The sequence below is a fragment of the Chaetodon trifascialis genome, chromosome 12 (genome assembly GCF_039877785.1).
Source record: "Chaetodon trifascialis isolate fChaTrf1 chromosome 12, fChaTrf1.hap1, whole genome shotgun sequence".
Classification (NCBI taxonomy): Eukaryota; Metazoa; Chordata; class Actinopteri; order Chaetodontiformes; family Chaetodontidae; genus Chaetodon; species Chaetodon trifascialis.
In genome coordinates, this window is record NC_092067.1 from 9,768,836 (window position 1) to 9,788,072 (window position 19,237).

The 19,237-nt window shown below is 43.8% G+C and overlaps 3 protein-coding genes across 3 annotated transcripts; all 3 read left to right on the top strand.

The window, feature by feature from the left end:
* The first annotated feature begins 471 nt into the window (after positions 1–471).
* On the top strand, positions 472–11,440 carry slain1a (SLAIN motif family, member 1a). Its single transcript, XM_070976542.1, has 9 exons — positions 472–1,228; positions 2,647–2,783; positions 5,863–5,979; positions 7,555–7,665; positions 7,848–7,997; positions 8,590–8,919; positions 9,568–9,756; positions 9,938–10,271; positions 10,583–11,440. The coding sequence occupies exons 1-9, from the start codon at positions 777–779 to the stop codon at positions 10,656–10,658; spliced, it is 1,896 nt and encodes a 631-aa protein (XP_070832643.1). The 5' UTR covers positions 472–776; the 3' UTR covers positions 10,659–11,440.
* A 306-nt stretch (positions 11,441–11,746) lies between these two features.
* LOC139340634 (p53-induced death domain-containing protein 1) lies at positions 11,747–13,256 on the top strand. Its single transcript, XM_070976543.1, has 4 exons — positions 11,747–11,814; positions 12,254–12,327; positions 12,404–12,567; positions 12,924–13,256. Exons 2-4 carry the CDS (start codon positions 12,307–12,309, stop codon positions 13,156–13,158), a joined length of 420 nt encoding a protein of 139 aa, XP_070832644.1. The 5' UTR covers positions 11,747–11,814; positions 12,254–12,306; the 3' UTR covers positions 13,159–13,256.
* Positions 13,257–14,826: 1,570 nt separating this feature from the next.
* Positions 14,827–19,132, top strand: kbtbd7 (kelch repeat and BTB (POZ) domain containing 7). Its single transcript, XM_070976712.1, has one exon. It carries the CDS (start codon positions 15,174–15,176, stop codon positions 17,046–17,048), a length of 1,875 nt encoding a protein of 624 aa, XP_070832813.1. The 5' UTR covers positions 14,827–15,173; the 3' UTR covers positions 17,049–19,132.
* The last annotated feature ends 105 nt before the right edge of the window (positions 19,133–19,237 follow it).

Consider the following 19,237-nt stretch of genomic DNA (forward strand, 5'->3'; position numbering starts at 1 on the left):
TAATTAATAAATTATTAGTTTTTCCTGCAGCAGAAATGCATTCCTTACAGTATGAAGTCTTTGAAAGAGCATTTGGACTTTAATGTAGGAAATATGGAGTAGAAATGACAGCTAAACAATTACATCAATAGATTTTTTTTATATATGATATAACTGTGCAAACCATTTTAGAGACTTCTCCATTGGTTTCTGTGATGGGGGATAGTGCTGGCAGGACATGGACACATGACCTCAGTATTTCTACAATGAAATAATGATTTTGAAAATGTATTTCAAGTTTTTTTTTACTCATAGGCTAACAAGTTGTACAAAAAAGGGGGGGGGGGTCAAATACATTTTGGCGGGGTTTGATAAGTGTTAAAAAATACCGCTTCCATCTACTGTATTTCAAAACTGTGAGGACAGCGTCCATAATGAGGACTTCCTCAGCAGTGGTGTGATGGGAGTTTAACTCCAAGCTGCTGACCAATCAGATGCAGGCTGTGCAATCATCCCAGGAGCAGCAGCAGCAGCATCAGTGTGTGTGTGTGTGTGTGTGTGTGTGTGTGTGTGTGTGTGTGTGTGTGTGTGTGTGTGTGTGTGTGTGTGAGAGAGAGAGAGAGAGAGAGAGAGAGAGAGAGAGAGAGAGAGAGAGAGAGAGAGAGAGAGAGTGAGAGAGAGAGAGTGAGAGAGTATAGTAGCCTCAAACGGGGGAATCTGGACACCCTCTCCGGATTGAATAGGACCCTCTGCAGGCAGGCCGTGCTTTTTGCCCCTCTCAATGTGCTTTTTACCAAATGGAAGCAGAGGTGTTGAACCCCCAGATGATGGCAGACGTCAATGGCAACAATAAAATCACCAACGCAGAGCTGGAGGTATTAAAGCTTCAGGAATTGGTCCGAAAATTGGAGAAGCAAAACGAACAATTGCGGACTCGAGCGAACGCTGTAAACAATTGCTCCATCGGCCCTCATCTCCAGACCTCGTTGTCGTGTCTGAACGGAGGCACGTCGTGCCCGGGTGACAATTTCTCCAGTAAATATGGCATTCCGAGCCCGACACAGTCGCATCCGTGTGCCCCCGGACCCCGAGGTTCGGAGGAGGAGCCGTTCGCCTATTTTCAGCCGAGCTCGCTGTCTCCTGACGCCGCTGGGGAGGACAGCGGCGCCGCTGGAGCCACAACTGTTTTGGATGAGGTTGATATTTTGGACCTCAACATCGTGCTCCCTGTCGGAGAGCCTGATAGCTGGTAAACTACTCTGCTTCTCTCAGCCACTTCATTGCAGCCTCGTATTTGTGAGTTCACAGTGAAAAGCTTGTGCTTCTCTGACCCTGATAGATGCCTCATAGGCCACAGGATTGTCAACTACCACAGTTTTGCCACATTACGTGTAATGCTACCCTCTTATTGATTGATTCCTATCGATCCATCTCCTGGTGGGACAGACTTGCAGACACTGGCAGACAGAGACTTCTTAGAGGAGGAAAAAGAACAAAAACAGATTGGACTCAAGCATCCCAGAATGCACTGTGCATGCAGCATAGGTATCTGTTCAGAGTAAGACAGCAGTGGGATGAAATTAGAAACAATGACCCCCTTCAGCCTGCGATCAAACAGCTCGGCTTTGTGTGTAGTGTTCAGCCCCAGGCTGAACTACTTTGAAGCCTGTATCTGCTGACTTAGGTAGCTCACACACTGACATGCTGCCTACTGAACCGTCTCCAGCTTTATGAATCTGGTGTGATGATGTGGAAAATGTAGCACACAGCCGAATGCAGCACTCGCCCACTGTGTCAGTATACCCTCACTCCGTTTAACGTAGCTAATTGACCCCAAAGTCAGCGTATCACCATGGCCCAGTAGCCGAGTGAAATGTCAGGTCATCTTGGTTCTTCTTCCTCTGTTTGGATGCAGAGTGACACATCATTTTTTTTTTACGACCCAGTGAGGTCAGATTTTAGGAGTGTGTCATTCCAGTGTATGCAGTCACTCACACATATAGATTTGCTTTATTGATTTACTTTAGAATCATTCTAAGTATGATCAGGCAGCTTGTTTCACCCGCGTCATTCAGTGGTCAGATACAGTACGTCCCACTGATAGCAAGCAGCCAATAAAAGGGGGGTCCAGAGAATATTTGCCATTTTGTTGTTGAAAAATGACTGAAACGTTGAATTGATCATCCAGATAGTTTCTGATTAACTGTGTGTTACAAATCTCTACTACCCACAATGAGAGGAGGTGACGTCCCAAACCCTCCTGTTTCTCACTGTAGCACTCACATCCTGTACATCACTGCTCTGAATGAAGCTGTCACCGCTTGAATTTCTGTTTTACACTGTTGGTTTCTGAGTTTATGTTGTTGCCAGTAAAATGTCAATTGCTCCTTGTGGAAATTTTGAATTTTTAGGATGTATTGGAATCTGGACTTTATGAAAATGACTCCCTGTACACAGTCATGGGTTTACCTTTGTTATAAAGCGCCCTTACCTCAATGGGCTGCCCTGAGAAATATTGCCACTGTAAAACACGTCCCACCGGATCTCTATGATATACAGTTAAACAGCCGCTGCCTTCTTTGACTTCAGATCTCTCTGTAAAATAACAATATGGCCTGTGCTATAAAGGTGTCAGGACTTAACTGTGGCTTGTGCTGTGCGTTCCAGGCTGTATGTGAGTCCCAAAGCCAAGCTGCAGGGTGAGAGCATCCTCAGCCCTCTCCAGTGGTGCAGGCAGGTACTGGACCACCCGGGGCCCGAGGTGGAGCTGGCTAAGATGACCCTCTGTCACAGACTGGACCAGGGTAAAGTGTATTTTCCTCTCAGATTAACAGCCTTCATCTGCAGCCACATCTGGACATCTGTCTCTGCGGCTGTTGACATGTGATCATAAGCTGTGACACACTTCAGCCACAAAATGTCTCCACGTGCAGCAGGATTTCTGCAGCGCTTTCTGAGCCGCGGAAGCGTTCCTCTTCACTCAACTCAATGGTTCCCAAAACTTCTGACCATTTAACTCACTCTCTTTAAATTTATGGCTTTTAAAGTACCACAGCCACCTTCCCAAGGAGTGATTATTTCCGTGATAATTGGAAGGACTCCCATTTACACTTATCAGTATCTCCAGAGAACAGTTGAGATTGATTTAAGGGATTTGTTAATCTGCTGATATGAAAACCATTCCATTTGGAGGAACTCGTGCTGTGCTGCTGGATGACATTACACTGCGTTAAGTGGAAAACAGTGCAGAGGGGATTATAAAGCTGTGATGAAATGATCACCGTTACACTGCACCACCAGCAAGTGGTTCTGCATACACGTGTCTTCCATCTTTTTTCAAGGAATGTTGAAAAAGCAAAAAAAAATAAAAAATTGAATTCAAATTCACGATTTTGAAATATTAAAGGAATATATTTTAAAGCATATGCTTAGACACTTTCTTGCCCAGAGTTAGTAGATATCGCTCTTACATGTATGTTCAAAATGTAGCTGAAGCCAGCAGCATGTTATCTTAGCTTAGCTTAGCTTAAAGACTGGAAAGAGGGGGTAACAGCTAGCCTGGCAGGTAACCAGTGGAGAGTCCAGAAAATCACTGTTCTCATTAAATACCCCGTATGGTCCCACTTAAAGTCACAAATTGTCATCTTTATATTTTATTATTTTGAAGGGGCTGGTAGGTGTTACTGTCTGACAGAGCCAGGCTAGCTGTTTCCAGCTTTTATGCTAAGCTAAAATACCCGACTGCTAGCTCCAGCTTCATACTGAACCGACAGACATGAAAGTGGTATCAATCTTCTTCTGTAACTCTCAGCAAGAATTCAAATATATGTTTTCTCCAAAATTTTGAACTAAATTCAAATATGGTGCTCAGTGACTATGCCGTTGCAAAGCCTAAACTTGAAAGCCACTGATTCAAAAACTGCCCCGCAACACCTGACACCTCCTTGGAAGTTCCTATCCATATCCTATACTATTCACAGCACAAAGGTGACGCCCCATGTACAACTTGGCGAACTACGAACAATACACCAACCTCACTTTAGGAAATGGCTCCTGCAGAGTATGTTCACTGTACATGCACACTAGTTTTGATTATATTTAGAATACACTTGAACATTGACATGGATCAGACTAATACCTGGTGATGAAGCTCCCTGTATACATGATTCTAACATTACCCAGGTTTTCTGATTGCCTGTTTTGTTGCTGTCTTTGACTCATCCACATCGAACAGATCTGTCATTTCTCTGCTCACTGAGTCACATTAACAGTTGAAGATGAGCCCACTTTGGTTTTAGCAGGACTTTTTTTTCTAATCATCAGTAATGTAGGACAAGGGTGAAGATAGAATTTAATCAGTGCAGTACCACCGTCAGACTTTCATTTTCATTTCAGCATGTAGACTATTGTTACATCATTTGACTCAGCCTATCAGTTGAGGAGGCTTCTGCACTCATGGCAGACCTGGATACGGTTTTTATCACAATATCCTGTTTTCTCAGCATCAGATGATGTTTATCACACATAACCAGGACACTACAAAAAACCTTCATTACCAAAGATACTAGTGTGCTTCTGAAGGACGTTTGCTGCTGGACCCAGTTTTAGATTTGGTACTTTACAGTTTCTACACTCATGCACAGGGATATGGTTGCCATAGAAACCATGCTTACATTAACTGGGTTTTTGAGGCTGATTTGCCCAGCACTCACTGCTCAAACAGCCTGCACAAGAGACTCTTGTACTGTTACATGCATGGGTTTATTCTGCGTGTATGTCCCCCTGTGTGCTTTGATTTTAACAGTTTAAGAGTGAAGAGATCAGTTATCCTCATATTGTGAATCTGTTGTGATTCACTAATGTGTGTTTGTTAGTGTTTGTTTGCATGTTCATTACTGTGTGTGTGTACGGTTCAAGGTCCTCTTCTCTCTCTAAAGCTGTATTCAGCGAAGGTTGGCTCTCCTCCTCTGGGTCATGAATACATCCTTGTCTCTGAGCTTCAGGAGCCGTTGTTTGTGTAACTTGCTGTGAATGCTAGTTTTATCCAGTAGTGGTTGAGCCTAATTGTGTCAGGAATGCCAAATGCTGCTCTCTGACAGGTGTGTGCCACTCGGACTACCAATCAGTGGGGGCGAACGCAGTGTTTACACACTGAACACACATTATCTAATGTCAGTCGTGTCACTCCAAACCAAATTCACTCACTGCCAGGCAGCATTGATAAGTACCACTTTCTAATAAGGCATATTCTGTTAGCTGTTTATAAGTGGTAACTAATTGTTATTTATCAAGGCTTTACAGATTGCTAATAAGCCATTAAAAAGGACATTATTTGAGCTGACAGACAAACCTGGCAATAGGTTATCAAGCTTTCCATATCAGTGGCTTACTGGTCTATAGACTTCATTATGTTTCTACCATTGTTGAAGCCATTAGCTTCAACCTTTAAACCTTTAATAAAGTATATGTAATGATGGCGTTGTACCACAAAATGAATACAAAGAAAGTCATTTAAGCAGCGTAAATGTGACTTCCTTCCCCAAAGTAGACCATAGTAGATCTCATTCTAATTTTGGGAATGGGTTGTAGCCTACATGCACAATCCCTGCTTATCCCAAGATCCCTCTAAAAAAATCTGTAGTTTAGCCCAATAAGCTGCAGCGGTAAGCTAAACCTCGTCTTAGTGCATCAGCCTCTTCTGTGACCCAATCATTTAAAACATCAATACTGATCTGCAAAAAGCAGATTAACATTTGGCCAGAGCGTGCTGAAATATAATCGATGCACTCCGTGTGTGTGTGTGTGTGTGTGTGTGTGTGTGTGTGTGTGCTGCATGGTAAAGAAATCAGACTAACGTGTCCTTCGCTGCGATCTTGTGTCTAGCTAAGCGGAGGCGAGGACTCTCCTCCGTCCGTCCATACAGCTGCATAGAGGGGCTCTCCACCCTCAGCTGCCCCGTCCTGCCTTACACCAAATCTGCTGCACTAACCGAGTCCCCAGGTAACGCAAACATGTGCCTACACCTGCATTTAACTCCTGCTAACCACTAAGAGTCACTAACTTCTGATGGGCCTCTGAGGATTATGTAGATCAATAATACACACTAATCTGTTTTGTGGCTTAATTAGGCCGACTGGTCTTAAGTAAACTGATTGGTCTCTGTAGAACTTATGTGTGTTTAACACATATCAGAGGCCAAGTAGAGTGAAAACCATATATTTTATTGAGATGACCTTTGCAAGAGAAGAAATATTGCTGATTTTGACATTTGTTTTACTGCTGCAACGATCAACTGAGCCAATGAATTGATTAGTCGATTAACAGAAGAGTGGTCAGGGAGTTCAGGTCATTACAACCGACTGATCATTTCAGTTGCTGTTCAAGCCAAAATGCCAAATATTATTATTTCTTGGTTATTATTAGCAATATTAAGCTGTTATTGCATTTTATAATGTTGGTCGAGACTGAAATATCTCAAAAATGAATACATTTATTACCATGAAATTGTGATGTAGAGATATACATGTTCCCAAGAGGAGGAATCCTTGAGACTTAGGGTGGTCCTCTGATTTTTTTCCTCCAGTGCCATCAGCAGGTAACTAACCCTGTAAAACATCTCAACATGTAGTCGATGGATATGCACAGAATTGTGTGTACTGTCTTTAGGGCAAATTTTCAATTTGTTTATACACAGATACATGCAAAACTAATGACATTCCCATGAGCCACAGTAACTTGCGAATTAGCAAATGTTAGCATGCTAGCATTCAAAACTAAGACGATGAGTTGCATGTTAGTATTGCCATTATGAGCATGTTAGCATGCTAAGCATAGCCTCACAGTGACACTCTAAGTAGACATAATCTCTTTCATTTTTACTGAACCAGGGTAGTTTCACTGAGCCTCTCTTTTTTAAATGCCCATCTATACATTCACACAGTTACACACAGTGACACATTGAAACTGCCCAGTACAACCTCAGTCTGATCTGCTGGCCTCTAAACAGTGCTGCTTTTTCATTCTCCCCATCCAGTTTCATCCTGCTATCCAACCCTGCAGAGTTACCCTTCAGGCTACCACTGCCCTCATTCTGAAATCCAATATAACAAAATAACAAATAACAAAATGACTGAAATTTTCACAGAATGTGCACTTGAAGACAGATTAGCTCACATTTTGGCCCGACATTTAAAGTCTCTTAAACTTTAGACATAACGATCTTCATTGCTCCAATTAAACTCCTTCTTTGAACCCTGTAGTCTCCATTTGACGTCCAAATTAAGAAGAAGGCAGAGCCAAAAGCATCTGTTGCTTCCGGAGATCACTGTATAAACATAACCCAGATTCTTAAACAACCTGTTACTTGCAGTTTACAGTCAGATTACAGCAAATTCCAGGGAAGAGATTATAAGGTCATGGCCTCAGACAGATGGAGACAAGCAAGCTCCACCAGAAAACAACCTTCTGCCTGCTCTTCCATATTTTATATCAACACTAATGTCACAAAGTGAGTGTTCGGCTGGTCATCAGTGATTGAATCTTCGCTCTCCTCTGCTGTGTTTCTCTCCTTCCAAGCCCCATTGCCACCATCAGGTCCGTCTTTTCTCCAGTCGACTCTCCCGCTCAGGCCCAGCTGCAGCCTCAGTGACAGAGCGCCAACCTTCCTATCAAACTCCGCTCTCCACAGTAAGACCTCACCAACAATATGTCCTCTCCGCTCTGCCATTCATTTCTGCAGTTATACACTTTTAAAGATCACATGTCATGGAAACATCTGTCTGCATCAGATGCATGTTGTTCAAATCGCTGCAGTCGTTCCTGTTTTTCTTGGCTATAGAAAGCGTGTGTCTGTGTGTGTGTGTTTTTAGATGTGGGTCGCCGGCACGCAGCAATCAGCCCCCAGTCTTCCCTGGACAGTGAGGTTGGCGTGTCAGAGCTGGAGGACGACTCCATCTCGATGAGTTACAAACTGCAGGACATGACAGATGTAGAGGTCATGGCACGACTTCAGGAGGAGAGTGAGTCGACTTTCTGTCTCGTGGGCCCTACGGGGGGCAGAGAAAACCACATGTACCCTCCCTAAAAATGGACCTGAGGTTTGAAGTGAATAAATCACCTCTGCAAGATCTGCTGCTGTAGTTTGCATGCAGATAAACAGCATTTGTCCACCTGTATGTATCAAATATATATGATTATCTTTGTTTTCTTTTCATTAGTGCTGTGCTGTTTGCAACACAGTTCTGTTTGCTGTCATAGAAGAAAAAAAAATTCACATTTCAGGAGTTGGGACCAGGTGACCACAACAAGGATGCACTGTTCAGTTGCTTCAAATGATTTTGCTCATTTTTTTTAGCCAGATTTGGACTCTGTGGAGCTCTGAAAATGAATATTTGACCTTTGAACAGTTGAACTTCAGTGTGTAGTAACAGATGTGTTGTTTTGTTGTTAAATTATGCAGGAGATTTCAGAATAACACTTTCCTGGATCAGTCTGATCCGGATTCAGAGACTGAATAATGGATGAGGGGTGCCTCCACATGTATCATATACTGTACGAGGTTCAGGTTGATGTTTTTTCCACAGATAAAAGCACTGATCTGTCGCCCTGTAGGTCTCCGACAGGACTACGCCTCTACCTCAGCCACAGCCAGCCGTCGCAGCTCCAGCTTCTCCTTACACTCCCTCAGGCGCAGCGAGATGGATCTGGACGAGGAGGACGAGGAGGACGAGGTGTACGACCAGCTCCCTCCTCCGCAGCCTCGCCTGTTCCGCACAGGGTCTATGCAGCGGGGCAGCCTGCCCCACTCTCACACCTTCTCCAGTATCAGAGACTGCAGACGCAGCTCAGCCGCACCTCAGTTTTCACTCAGTGGACTCTCCCAGTACCATGGACCCTCCAGCCTGACCACAGAAACCCACACAGCATACAGGAATAGCACAGGTGAGTGCTTAATGAGCTCCTTGTCCACTTGAAGTTGTGAGATCTCTAAATATTCTCCTGAAAAACGTTGTGACTAGGGTTCAGGTTTTTTCAGTGGAATGAATATAAATGTCCCAATTCAGACTGAAAGCATCTTAACAGAATTACCCACATTCAAGGCGTCCCTAATTTCTGACCAGACAAGTTCCGTATGTGCCAAGAAGGATTTAAGGAGTGCTCTTGGTTACAGGATTTAAAAAGCATCCTCGGTGAGGGTCAGTGTGTCAGTGTTCTGTCCGCAGCATGAGATGGCACTGATTTCTGATTATCGAAGTCAGACGGAATGGGAATAGTTTGGGAAATTTTGTTGAATGTGCTTTCTTAATGAGAGTTAGCATCCTGTTAGCTTAGCTTAGCATGAAGACAAGCTCACCAATTAACATGTTTTATCTTGTTTGTTTAATTCGTACAAAAATCAAATTGTAAAAAATGACAAGTTGTGCTTTTACAAGAGGTTTTGTGCAGGGTTATTTGGTGGCTGGAAGCGGTGACTTTCTTATTCCCCAAAAATGTTAAACTGTTCCTTTTTTATTGGAAATGTAAGTGAAAAACTCCAAATGGAGTTGACGCCGACAACACCTGATCTGGTTTGTTGATATTTGTGTGTAGACAAGCTACGGAGAAGCATGCCCAACCTGATCCGAGCTCCCAGCATGCCCAGTGTTCCCAGTATTCCATGTCTGGCTTCCCCTGTCAACCCACCCTCCCACGGTCCCTCGTCCTTGCCAATGATATCCTCCCTGCGGAGCAGCCAGAGCTTTGACTCGTCCAATGGGCTCGCTCGACTCCAGTCCTCCAGTAAGAGTCTTTTCTAAAAGTCTATGAATAAATCAGCCACACACGGCTCATTTTTATTCATGACTGAATGTCGAGCGCTGTTTTCTGTCTGCGATGCTATTCCAAATGCAGCAATTGTAATTCTGTCACTGACATTTGACTTGCTTTCATCTGCAGTAACTGTTCGCTTGCTGTGTTTCAGTTCCTTCCCCAGGGCAGCTCAGTCAGAGAGTCCAGAGCGTGGGCAACTTCCCCACCACTCCCCGACACCCACTTAAAGCCACAGCCTACGTAAGCCCCACAGTGCAGCAGGGCCCCACCTCCACCTCCCTGTCCACCTCTGTCAGCCTACACTCCATCCCCAGCAGTGCCGCGCTGCCTCAGCCCCTCAAACTCAGCAACAGTTTGGTACCACAGCCCCTAAAACTCAGCACCAACCCGCCGGCTGTCCCTCGCAGCTCCCTTCCTCGCCCAGCTTCCTTTGTGGGAACAAGTGGAGTTCCACGTGCAAGCAAAATCTCCCAACCCACACGCAGGTGAGGCCAGGTACACTGTGTGCAGTCTGCACTGTAAAACCTTTTCAGCACGGTGCTTTCTAAAACTGGGTTGGAGTTGTGTCCCAAATCTGTACTGCATTCTAATTTTAGCTATGCTAAGTTTTGAGCATGCAGGGTGTTCATGCTAGAAAAGCGACAGTAAAGTACACTCACTTTGCATTTACTGTTCTCCCACAGTCAATAGAAATGCAGTGTCTACCCACAGCTGGAAAAAATACAGGAGATGATGCATCTTTTGATTTGGTTTATTCATTCCCATATTGATTTGACTTGTTCCTTTCTGCCTGCAGTTTGCTGACCCCTCCAAAGAGCCTGGCTGCCCTGAGCGCCCTGAGGGATGGCAGCTGGAAAGACGGCTGCTACTGAACCCAAATAAAGAGACGTTGAGGAGGTGCACAGGGTAACGCTGCATGGGACCCAACTGATCTAAAAGTTTGCCGTCAGGAGGGCCCATTCTTGGGCTGCGACCCAAGAGAGAGTGACTGTTAACATTTGTAAAAGGCACTGCTCGTGACTGAGAAGAGTACAGGTCCAGCAGGCTGGATCGTTACTTCACTACCTGCTGAAACACATGATGACTCAACCTGGCAATACTCTGATAATCAGTTGTTACATGTGAAGTGGATCTTCTTTGATATGTGTTTTTTGAGTTTCATTGTGGATAGTTAAGGCTTTCATTCGACAGAATGAACGTTTCTCCCCGTTTGAAGGCTTAGAAAAGAATAAGCCACGCTCTTGTATATGCTTTTAATGAGTTCATCTGACTAATTTCTCATTTTTTGTCAGACTGTGGTGTGAGATATGAAGTCGAACCATTTGTTTCATCCCGTGCCTGTTAAAGTAGTGTTACTCATGTCTGTTCTATTTATTGGCTGGACCTCGCAGCACTTTTGATTAGAATTATGATTAACACATTGAAGTAAATGATCTGCTTTGTTTCTTACGTATGACGTTCAGTTAAAGTAAGTGTGCACACATGATCTTTTGGCTACTTCCTTTTCATTATTGTTTACATAAGAGCTGAGATTTTTAATGTTCTTTGATAAACGCTGCAATGATATTGCACATAGAGCCCTGATGCTTTTTATGGATGACAAGAATTTAAAGAGGAGGTGAGTTTTTAAAGTGAATAAAAGCCTTTCAAAATATTTTTCTATTTCCCCTCTCTGTCTTGAATATAGTTCATTCAGTGGTTTAAAGCATCGAGAAAATAAAGATATGTCTCACAGGGTTTAACTCTAATCCATTGTTACCCAACTGTGCACAGTGACAGCTGACATAATGTAATAATAAGTAAGTAATTGATGTACTTTTTGAGTGTTTGACATTGGTTTATTTAAAAGCAACAATTGATGTTAAACATATGTTTTTAAAAAGCATTGCTGTACATGTGGAAGCGTCTCATTTTGACTAAAAGCAGAACATTTGTCACCTGTTTGTCTCAACTGAAGATGCATTTTTCCAAAAGCAAACGCATTGTCTTGTAGGCCCAGCTGTGAAGCTACAGACCTTCCTTGTAAAGGTAGGTAAAACAGTTAAGGCAGCAGTGGCCTAAAGGTGAGGTGCCTCAAGGCAAACAGCATTCTCTCAGTGTTTCATGGTAAATTCACAGGAATCACCACCAAACAACTGATAATCTGTATTAAGTCCTCTAAAATATAATTGCAATAACTTGACTCTAATTGCAGCACAGTAGATTTGTTTACCTGGTAGCAAGTCAGGGTAGTTTAACCTGACAGTTGTTAGCTCCACTGGGGCTCCTGCAGCTTAAGTGACTAATGTTTAACAGATTAGTATGTTGATGGTGAATCTCCCCAGTAACACTCAAACCACACTCATTTTAGCAGACTGTACCTTAGGGTATGTCAAGACCATCTCTGCCTGCTATCTGGAATTTTGGACTAAATGTATGTTATATCGCAATCAATGACATCTGTGCATCTTTATCTTTGTTAAATCAGGTTTATGAAGCCAATTACGGAGTGGGACTCACACTGCTGATCTTTTGGAGAAAATGCCCAACAAAGCCCAGGAGGTATGTGCAGTTTGTTTGTATTTTCATGTTTGTCTACCTTAAATCAACAAAGATATTGCGCAAACGTTTTTTTCAGGATGCTGTAATTAACCTGAAGACGCTGCAGGAGATTTCCAGCCAACTTGGTTTTGAGTGGACGGTTGTGGCGTATGAGCTTGGCTTCAACAGAACTGAGATAAGACGATTTCACACCAAATCGACAGAGAAGACTGTCCAAGCTCGGAGCATGTTGGAAAGCTGGTACGGTGTGTGTGCATGTGTGTCTGACTTGATATTGTGGTAAGATTTAGTCGCTGTCAGCAAGCAAATACCAGGGATAGCATCATGGGGGTGTTTGTCCCATCACTCTGTGAATTTTGCTTTAATTTTTATATTTAAAACCAACATTAATGGATCATTTGAAACAGTTGCATATGTTATACTTTCAGGTAGATGCTCAGGGCTTCCTTAATTTAGTTCATGAGGGCTTTGACTTTTAAACTTCCTACACATCACCTCACTCACTCACAATTCCATTGCGCTGTATCTATCACTGACTTTCTCCTGTTCCCTTCCTCAGTCTTAAATGCCTCTCAGATGTCCATCTTTATTCACAGGTATGAGAGGTCATGGGACAAGGTCAATAAGACCAAGCTGCTGCAAGATGGACTGGAGCGAGCAGGAAGACGGGACCTGGCTGAGAGGCTGCGCTGCCTCCACTGGGGCCACCAGAAGCTGAGCCGCAGGGTTGAGCTGCCCTCCGCTTTCCCCTTCCTCATCACAGTCCACAAGACCATCCACAACCAAGACGCGCTACGCAGGATCAATGACCTCAACCGTAGATACACTTAAAACTGGGTGAAAATACTCATAGCTGTGGCTATGCCCATATTTGTTACTCTGCAAGCATACAGTATAGTAGGTGATAGAGCACACTGTACGTGACCTGAAATAAATGTATTAAATGTCACTGAAGAAACAAATGAGAAACATGGGTTGTGTGTATGGTCATGCCACTTTTTGTCTGGTTTTGCAAAGTACATTTTTGGACTCATCTTGGACTGCTTTCATTCCATTAAAATGATATTTTACCATTAAAATCTTAAAAAGCTATTCAGTCAACAGTGATTCAAAGGGAATGTTTGACATTTGTGCATGACACATATGAAATGAGCGATCAATTGGCAAAATCATTGTTAATTGATTAAATAAATCAACGAAGCACTATTTCTAAGGGTAGATGGCACATTGTAGTTGTCAGGATCAGAAACAACTTTACTGGCCAAGCATGTTGACACATAGGTAAGAAGGCAAGTAGGTGTCAAAAAAGTTAATAAGAGCAATGGACAACAAATATACATTATGTATATGAAGGTCAACTGTTAATGTAAACTGTAAGCTTGCAGTATGCCTGTTACTTTATATAGGCAAGTAATGCAGGTGTGCTTGGTAGTGCAAAGAACAGGGGAACAGTATTGTACAGCTAATGTAATAAGTTACTCTTTGTAGTTTATGTGTATCTCACTCAGTCTGCTTAAACAAAGATCTGTCAATAAAAGGGCATTATTGTTATTGAGCAATGTGTATGTTCATCTACAGTAGAATTGAAAAGTATAGTGAATTTTTCATATTGCAGGACTAGTGTTCAGATTCAGATGGATGATTTACTCATGAGTATGATGGCATCCTGTTGTTTGGTTGTTTTGGCATATTGTGTTCTTACAATGTCTGCCAGAGGGGAGAAATAATTGATAACCCAGGTGTGGTGGTGACATCAGACTTGAATATTAATTGCAAATGGGTTTAACTCATCTTTTCATTCACAGAAGTTAATTTATGTGTCATTTCTACACCTTGGTTTTCATGTGGATTAAACAAACAAGATGTGGTGTGTTAATTATTGAGTTTATTACTACTACTACTACTACTACTACTAGTACTACTGCTGCTGCTACTAGTATTAGTAGCAGCAGCAGTAGTAGTACTGTAGTAACAACAACAACAACAACAACAACAACAACAACAACAACAATAATAATAATAATAATAATAATAATAATAATAATAATAATAATAATAATAATAATAATAATAATAATAATAATAATAATAATAATTATAATTCAAGTTTAACATTGGCAGCCCTGGATTTGAATCGATCCCGATCAACCAAACTAGTTCGACCCAGATACACTAGCCAATCACAGAGGTGAAGCCTGTCTTAGCAAGGTTGTGTGAGCGAGCAGTGAGCCAGAGCGGAAGTCACGTAAGATTGCCTTCAAAGTCAAACATTACATTTCTTTCATTTTGGGTTAAAACAGCTAATTTAAGAAATGGAAAGTGGTAAACGTTAAAATTGACGTCATATGTTTTATTGAATTGAATATAAAGTCAAACGAAGGGGAATCCATACAACACTTTTACATGACATGGGGTTTTATTTTGTATATTTCTCTCGGAAACAGTACAGACCCCGGCCAAAGGACAGTGTTATTTTACGAGAGCCCTGACCATCTCCTACACTCAAAACAGATGACAGCATTGACTTGTAAGACCAAAGAAAATTGACGCCACTGCCGCAGCGACTCTCGATATACACTTTTTAGATTTTGTCTGATTTAACCTCGACAGTATGACCACTTGCAGACCGAGGACTGCTGGCTTTCAGACACACAGGCGACCGTTCAGCTGCTGAATCGCTGGTAATGTATTTTCCCCAGAATATGTCTGATTTTCTTCTCTAAACGGATGTGTCATCATCAGCGCACGGACCCCTTTTCGTGATTGAGCATGTTAACCGCGTGACAGCGGGCTATTTGAAACCTTCAGCGACGCAAAACAGCAAATCGCCCACTGAAGTTGCAGCAATGGCTTCGGCGCTGAGCTGCTTCAGTGGTCCCGAGGTGTTGGAGGACGTGAATCACGCCCGGGCTTTGATGAAAGAGTTGAAATTACTGTACGACTGTCGGCTGCTCGGAGACGTTACTATCGGAGTCGAATGTGATGAGGAGGGGTCGCTGGAGCACAGCTGCGAGTCGGCCAGAGGTGACATTGACCAACTTTTCCTGTGCAGCCGCAACGTCCTCGCCGCCGCCAGCCCTTACTTCAAAAGCATGTTCACCGGGGGCTTAAACGAGAGCATGCAGGAGAGAGTGGTCATCCGCGGGGTGGACGCCGAGTCCATGTCTGTCATCATAGACTACTGTTACACGGGCAGGGTGACCATCACGGAGAGCAACGTCCAGAGGCTGTACGCAGCGGCCAACATGCTGCAGCTGGAGTACATCAGGAAGGCCTGCTCCAGCTTCATGACAAGGAGGCTGGACCTCTCCAACTGTGTGGGGATGCTGAAGTTTGCAGACACTTATGACAACCCTGAGCTGAAGGAGAACGCGCAGGCTTTCATAGCCAGGAACTTCAGCCAGGTGTGCAGTGGAGGGGAGCTCTGTGAGCTGGATTTGATGCAGTTAAAGGAGCTGCTGTCTCTGAACATTCTGGATGTGGACTGCGAGAGGAAGGTGTGCTCAGCCGCTTTGCAGTGGATAGAGGCCAACGCACCGCAGAAGAGGGAGGATGTGTTTCAGGCCCTGAAGTGTGTGCGTTGGAACCTGTTTGCAGAGAAGGACAAATGCTACCTGGAGGGCCTCATGGCGAGGCCTGCAATTGAGAAATACCTGGCATCTTTCTTCAACAGGTCCGCAGAGGACGGCTGTGGAATGTCTGACACTCTGGAGGCACCAAAGCACAGAATAGGCGTCAGCGCAAAGGAGATGATCCTCTTCTTCGGCCTACCCAATGACAACATCATGTGCTGTGATCCGTATTCAGAGGACCTGTATTTCATGGCTCCTCCTTTAGAAGACCTCAGCAGTCAGGATTACAAACGTTCCACCATGGAGTCCTTAATAGCCTGTGCCACACCTGAAAACAACTTGTTCCTGGCCTCCCACCTCTCTAAACACTTCTGGCTGTACAACCCTGTCCTCAACAGCTGGCAGGAGCTGGCAGAGAGACCTCTAGGGAGGATACACTCAGGGATGGGCTACCTCAACGGCCATGTGTACCTCCTGGGAGGAAGAAATCCAGTGACGGATGCCAGACTGAAGGAGGTCGAGTGTTACAGCGTGCAGAGGAACCAGTGGACGTTTGTGGCTCCTCTGCCTCATTCTTTAGGTAAAATGCAGGTGGTGGCACTAAATGACCACCTGTATGTGGTGAACAAAAGGAGAATGCTTTGCTATGATCCCAAGAGGAACCGCTGGCGCCACTGTGGCTCGCTGAGACGAGACAAGCTGCACAAGGCCTGCGTGTTTCAGGACCAGATCATCTGTGTGTGTGACATCCCCGTGGTGAAAGCCTACAGCCCCACCAGGGGGGAATGGAAGAGGCTGGGTGACATTCCCATCGACAGCCGTGCTCTCAATTACCAGGTGATCCAGCACAACAACAAGCTGCTCCTCCTCACTCAGACTCTGCTGCAGCACAACAAGAACAGGGTCCTCATCCATGAATACGACCCAGCCAGGGACACCTGGAAGAACGTCATGGCTGTGTATGTGTCCACCCTGGGGCCCGTGTGTGTTTCAACACGCGTGTACCCAGCATGCCTGGGCTCTGCGCACAGCTTCTCCACAGAGGAGGATGACGACAGTGGCTCCAGCGCCGACTGGGACTTTGATGGGCTGACAGACGCGGACTCTGACTCTGGCAGCTCAAGCTCTTTCTCAGATGAGAACTGGTAGCGAAAATGTGTTCCTGTGTCAAAGAAAAGTTTAATTTATTTCTAATTTAATGGATTTTTACAGGGCTCGGTCTGCCAGGAGAGGTCACAGATCAGATTCAATTCAGTATTAAGGCCAGTCGTGTCCAGTAGAAGCCATCACAGTCTGTACTTCACCGGTCTGATGGTTATTTACAGAAGGAGAGAAAAACTAAGCAAAGCTGGTTTCTTTTTTGTCATTTTAACACAGTTAGGACGAAATGCCAACAGACAAGGGCTTTGTTCTTCATTATGGATCATGTCCTGCGAGCATGAAGAACAGTATGATGCCTGGTGTCTTGTTTACACATCAACTCAAGACAGACTCATGGTAGAAACAGCTGTGGGCTTCCCTGTAGAGTGGATGATCTGCTGAAATACTCCATTCTATAAAATTAGGGGAACAGGCAAGAAACAAATGGTCATGCTTAAAAAACACTGAAGCCTACACTTCCCATAATGCAGCGGTTTCCAAACCGAGGCTTTGCAGTGAAGATGCACAAGATCAAAGGAAACTTAACTCTGATATACTTGTTCACATCAGAGACATGTCAACTTACCAAACAGGTGTTACTGACAAGGTAATTAAGTGGCGGAACTGAGCCGTCGTTAATGTTATTACTTCCATCTGTGCTCTTCCTGCCATGACAAGTCAGAACGTCCTCTGGGAAACAGGTCTGTGAATTGAATCGCTCTGATGCTACCGAGGCTGTCGAGATTCAAGCAGGAAGTAACGGCGAGGCTCATCAATCAAATCCAAAATACAAAGATGGACATTCTTGCTCTTGAGGTCAATATTGCTGGTGAGCTTTGTGTCTTTTGTGTGTAACACCTCAGCTATGTTTCCAGTTTCCTGAAGGGGCCATTACAGAAGGGTGTAGGAACCGCTGCCATGGTGCGTCTTAAATGCTTCTTTTCTTCGTCAGAGCCTCGTTCTTGCCACTCCAAGCTCGCAAAGCAGCAGAGATTTCTTTACACTCGACAACGCTCCTCCAGAGCTACAAAAGACAGTGCAGGTGAAACCGTTTGCACCGGCTGAGTAGTGCTCCCCATGACTAGCATGTTTAAATTGGTGGAAAAGCCTGTGTCGTGTTAAAGTTTGTGACAGAAATATGTTTTATTCAGCTTGAAGAAATGAGCACACCTGCTAATGACCGGTGCAACATCATGATTGCGACTGTCGGGATGTCAGGCAGCTCAAGTGCCTCGTGTTCATGACAACTCGTCATTTACAGGGCTTTAAAACCTGCTGTGCTTTTTACGCTGTCCATGCACACCGAGACGTCACACACGGCCCGTGTTGTGAAAACTACAGTATGAAACGCAGAAGCCAATGCACTGTAAGCTCACTCAGGTTTAGGCTTCAGCCTGTATGCCATGATCGACTTCTTTTTGTTTTAGATGTTGTGAAATGAGGTGGTTTTGGTGACAAAAGATACATTTTATGAAATTTATTTGAAGCTATATTATTGAGTGTTTGTGTGTGTTTTCTTATCTATGATTTTTTTTTTTTTTGGTAACTTAACATCTATGTTACAGTCAGGAATGAAAACTCACCAGTGTTTTGAATATCGTTTGGTCCTGATGAATTGTTTTACATTTTGTCTGCATGTAATAAAACTGTGTGTGGAAGCCATCGTCCTCCCCGGCCACTGCGTACACTCATTGACCAGTTTATCGGTGTTTCTGCTCTGTTGCAGGCAAAATATCAGACACAGTTCATAGCATCGACACCTCTGGAAAGCAGTTTCAATAAACTCTGAACATTAAACCTTTCTGAAAGTAGGAATTTTTACAGGGCTGTTCATTTTAGCTAGTTGTACCTAATACACTGGTCAATGAGCTGTAGTGTGTGTGTGTGTGTGTGTGTGTGTGTGTGTGTGTGTGTGTGTGTGTGTGTGTGTGTGTGTGTGTGTGTGTGTGTGTGTGTGTGTGTGTGTGTGTGTGTGTGTGTGTGTGTGTGTGTGTGAAGGGGTGATTGCTTGTGCTAATACTTATGGTCTGGATTATAAAGCTGTTTTGGTGTACGGTATGTGTCAAATAAATATCGTGTCTGATGCAGAAGGAGCATTTGTGTGTGTGTTTTCCTATCATTGAGTTAGTGTACAGAGTACATCCAATACACAGAACACACGACATTCTTAGCATTGTAGTATGAATGTCTTTGTATTG

Bases quoted from the DNA above. Each gene is read 5' to 3' on its own strand.
- LOC139340634 (XM_070976543.1), top strand. From the start codon at position 12,307: ATGCCCAACAAAGCCCAGGAG. The intron at 12,328-12,403 runs GTATGTGCAGTT...CGTTTTTTTCAG, and splicing joins TGCCCAACAAAGCCCAGGAG to GATGCTGTAATTAACCTGAA. The intron at 12,568-12,923 runs GTACGGTGTGTG...CTTTATTCACAG, and splicing joins CGGAGCATGTTGGAAAGCTG to GTATGAGAGGTCATGGGACA.
- slain1a (XM_070976542.1), top strand. From the start codon at position 777: ATGGAAGCAGAGGTGTTGAACCCCCAGATGATGGCAGACGTCAATGGC. The intron at 7,666-7,847 runs GTAAGACCTCAC...GTGTGTTTTTAG, and splicing joins ATCAAACTCCGCTCTCCACA to ATGTGGGTCGCCGGCACGCA. The intron at 7,998-8,589 runs GTGAGTCGACTT...GTCGCCCTGTAG, and splicing joins GGCACGACTTCAGGAGGAGA to GTCTCCGACAGGACTACGCC.
- kbtbd7 (XM_070976712.1), top strand. From the start codon at position 15,174: ATGGCTTCGGCGCTGAGCTGCTTCAGTGGTCCCGAGGTGTTGGAGGAC.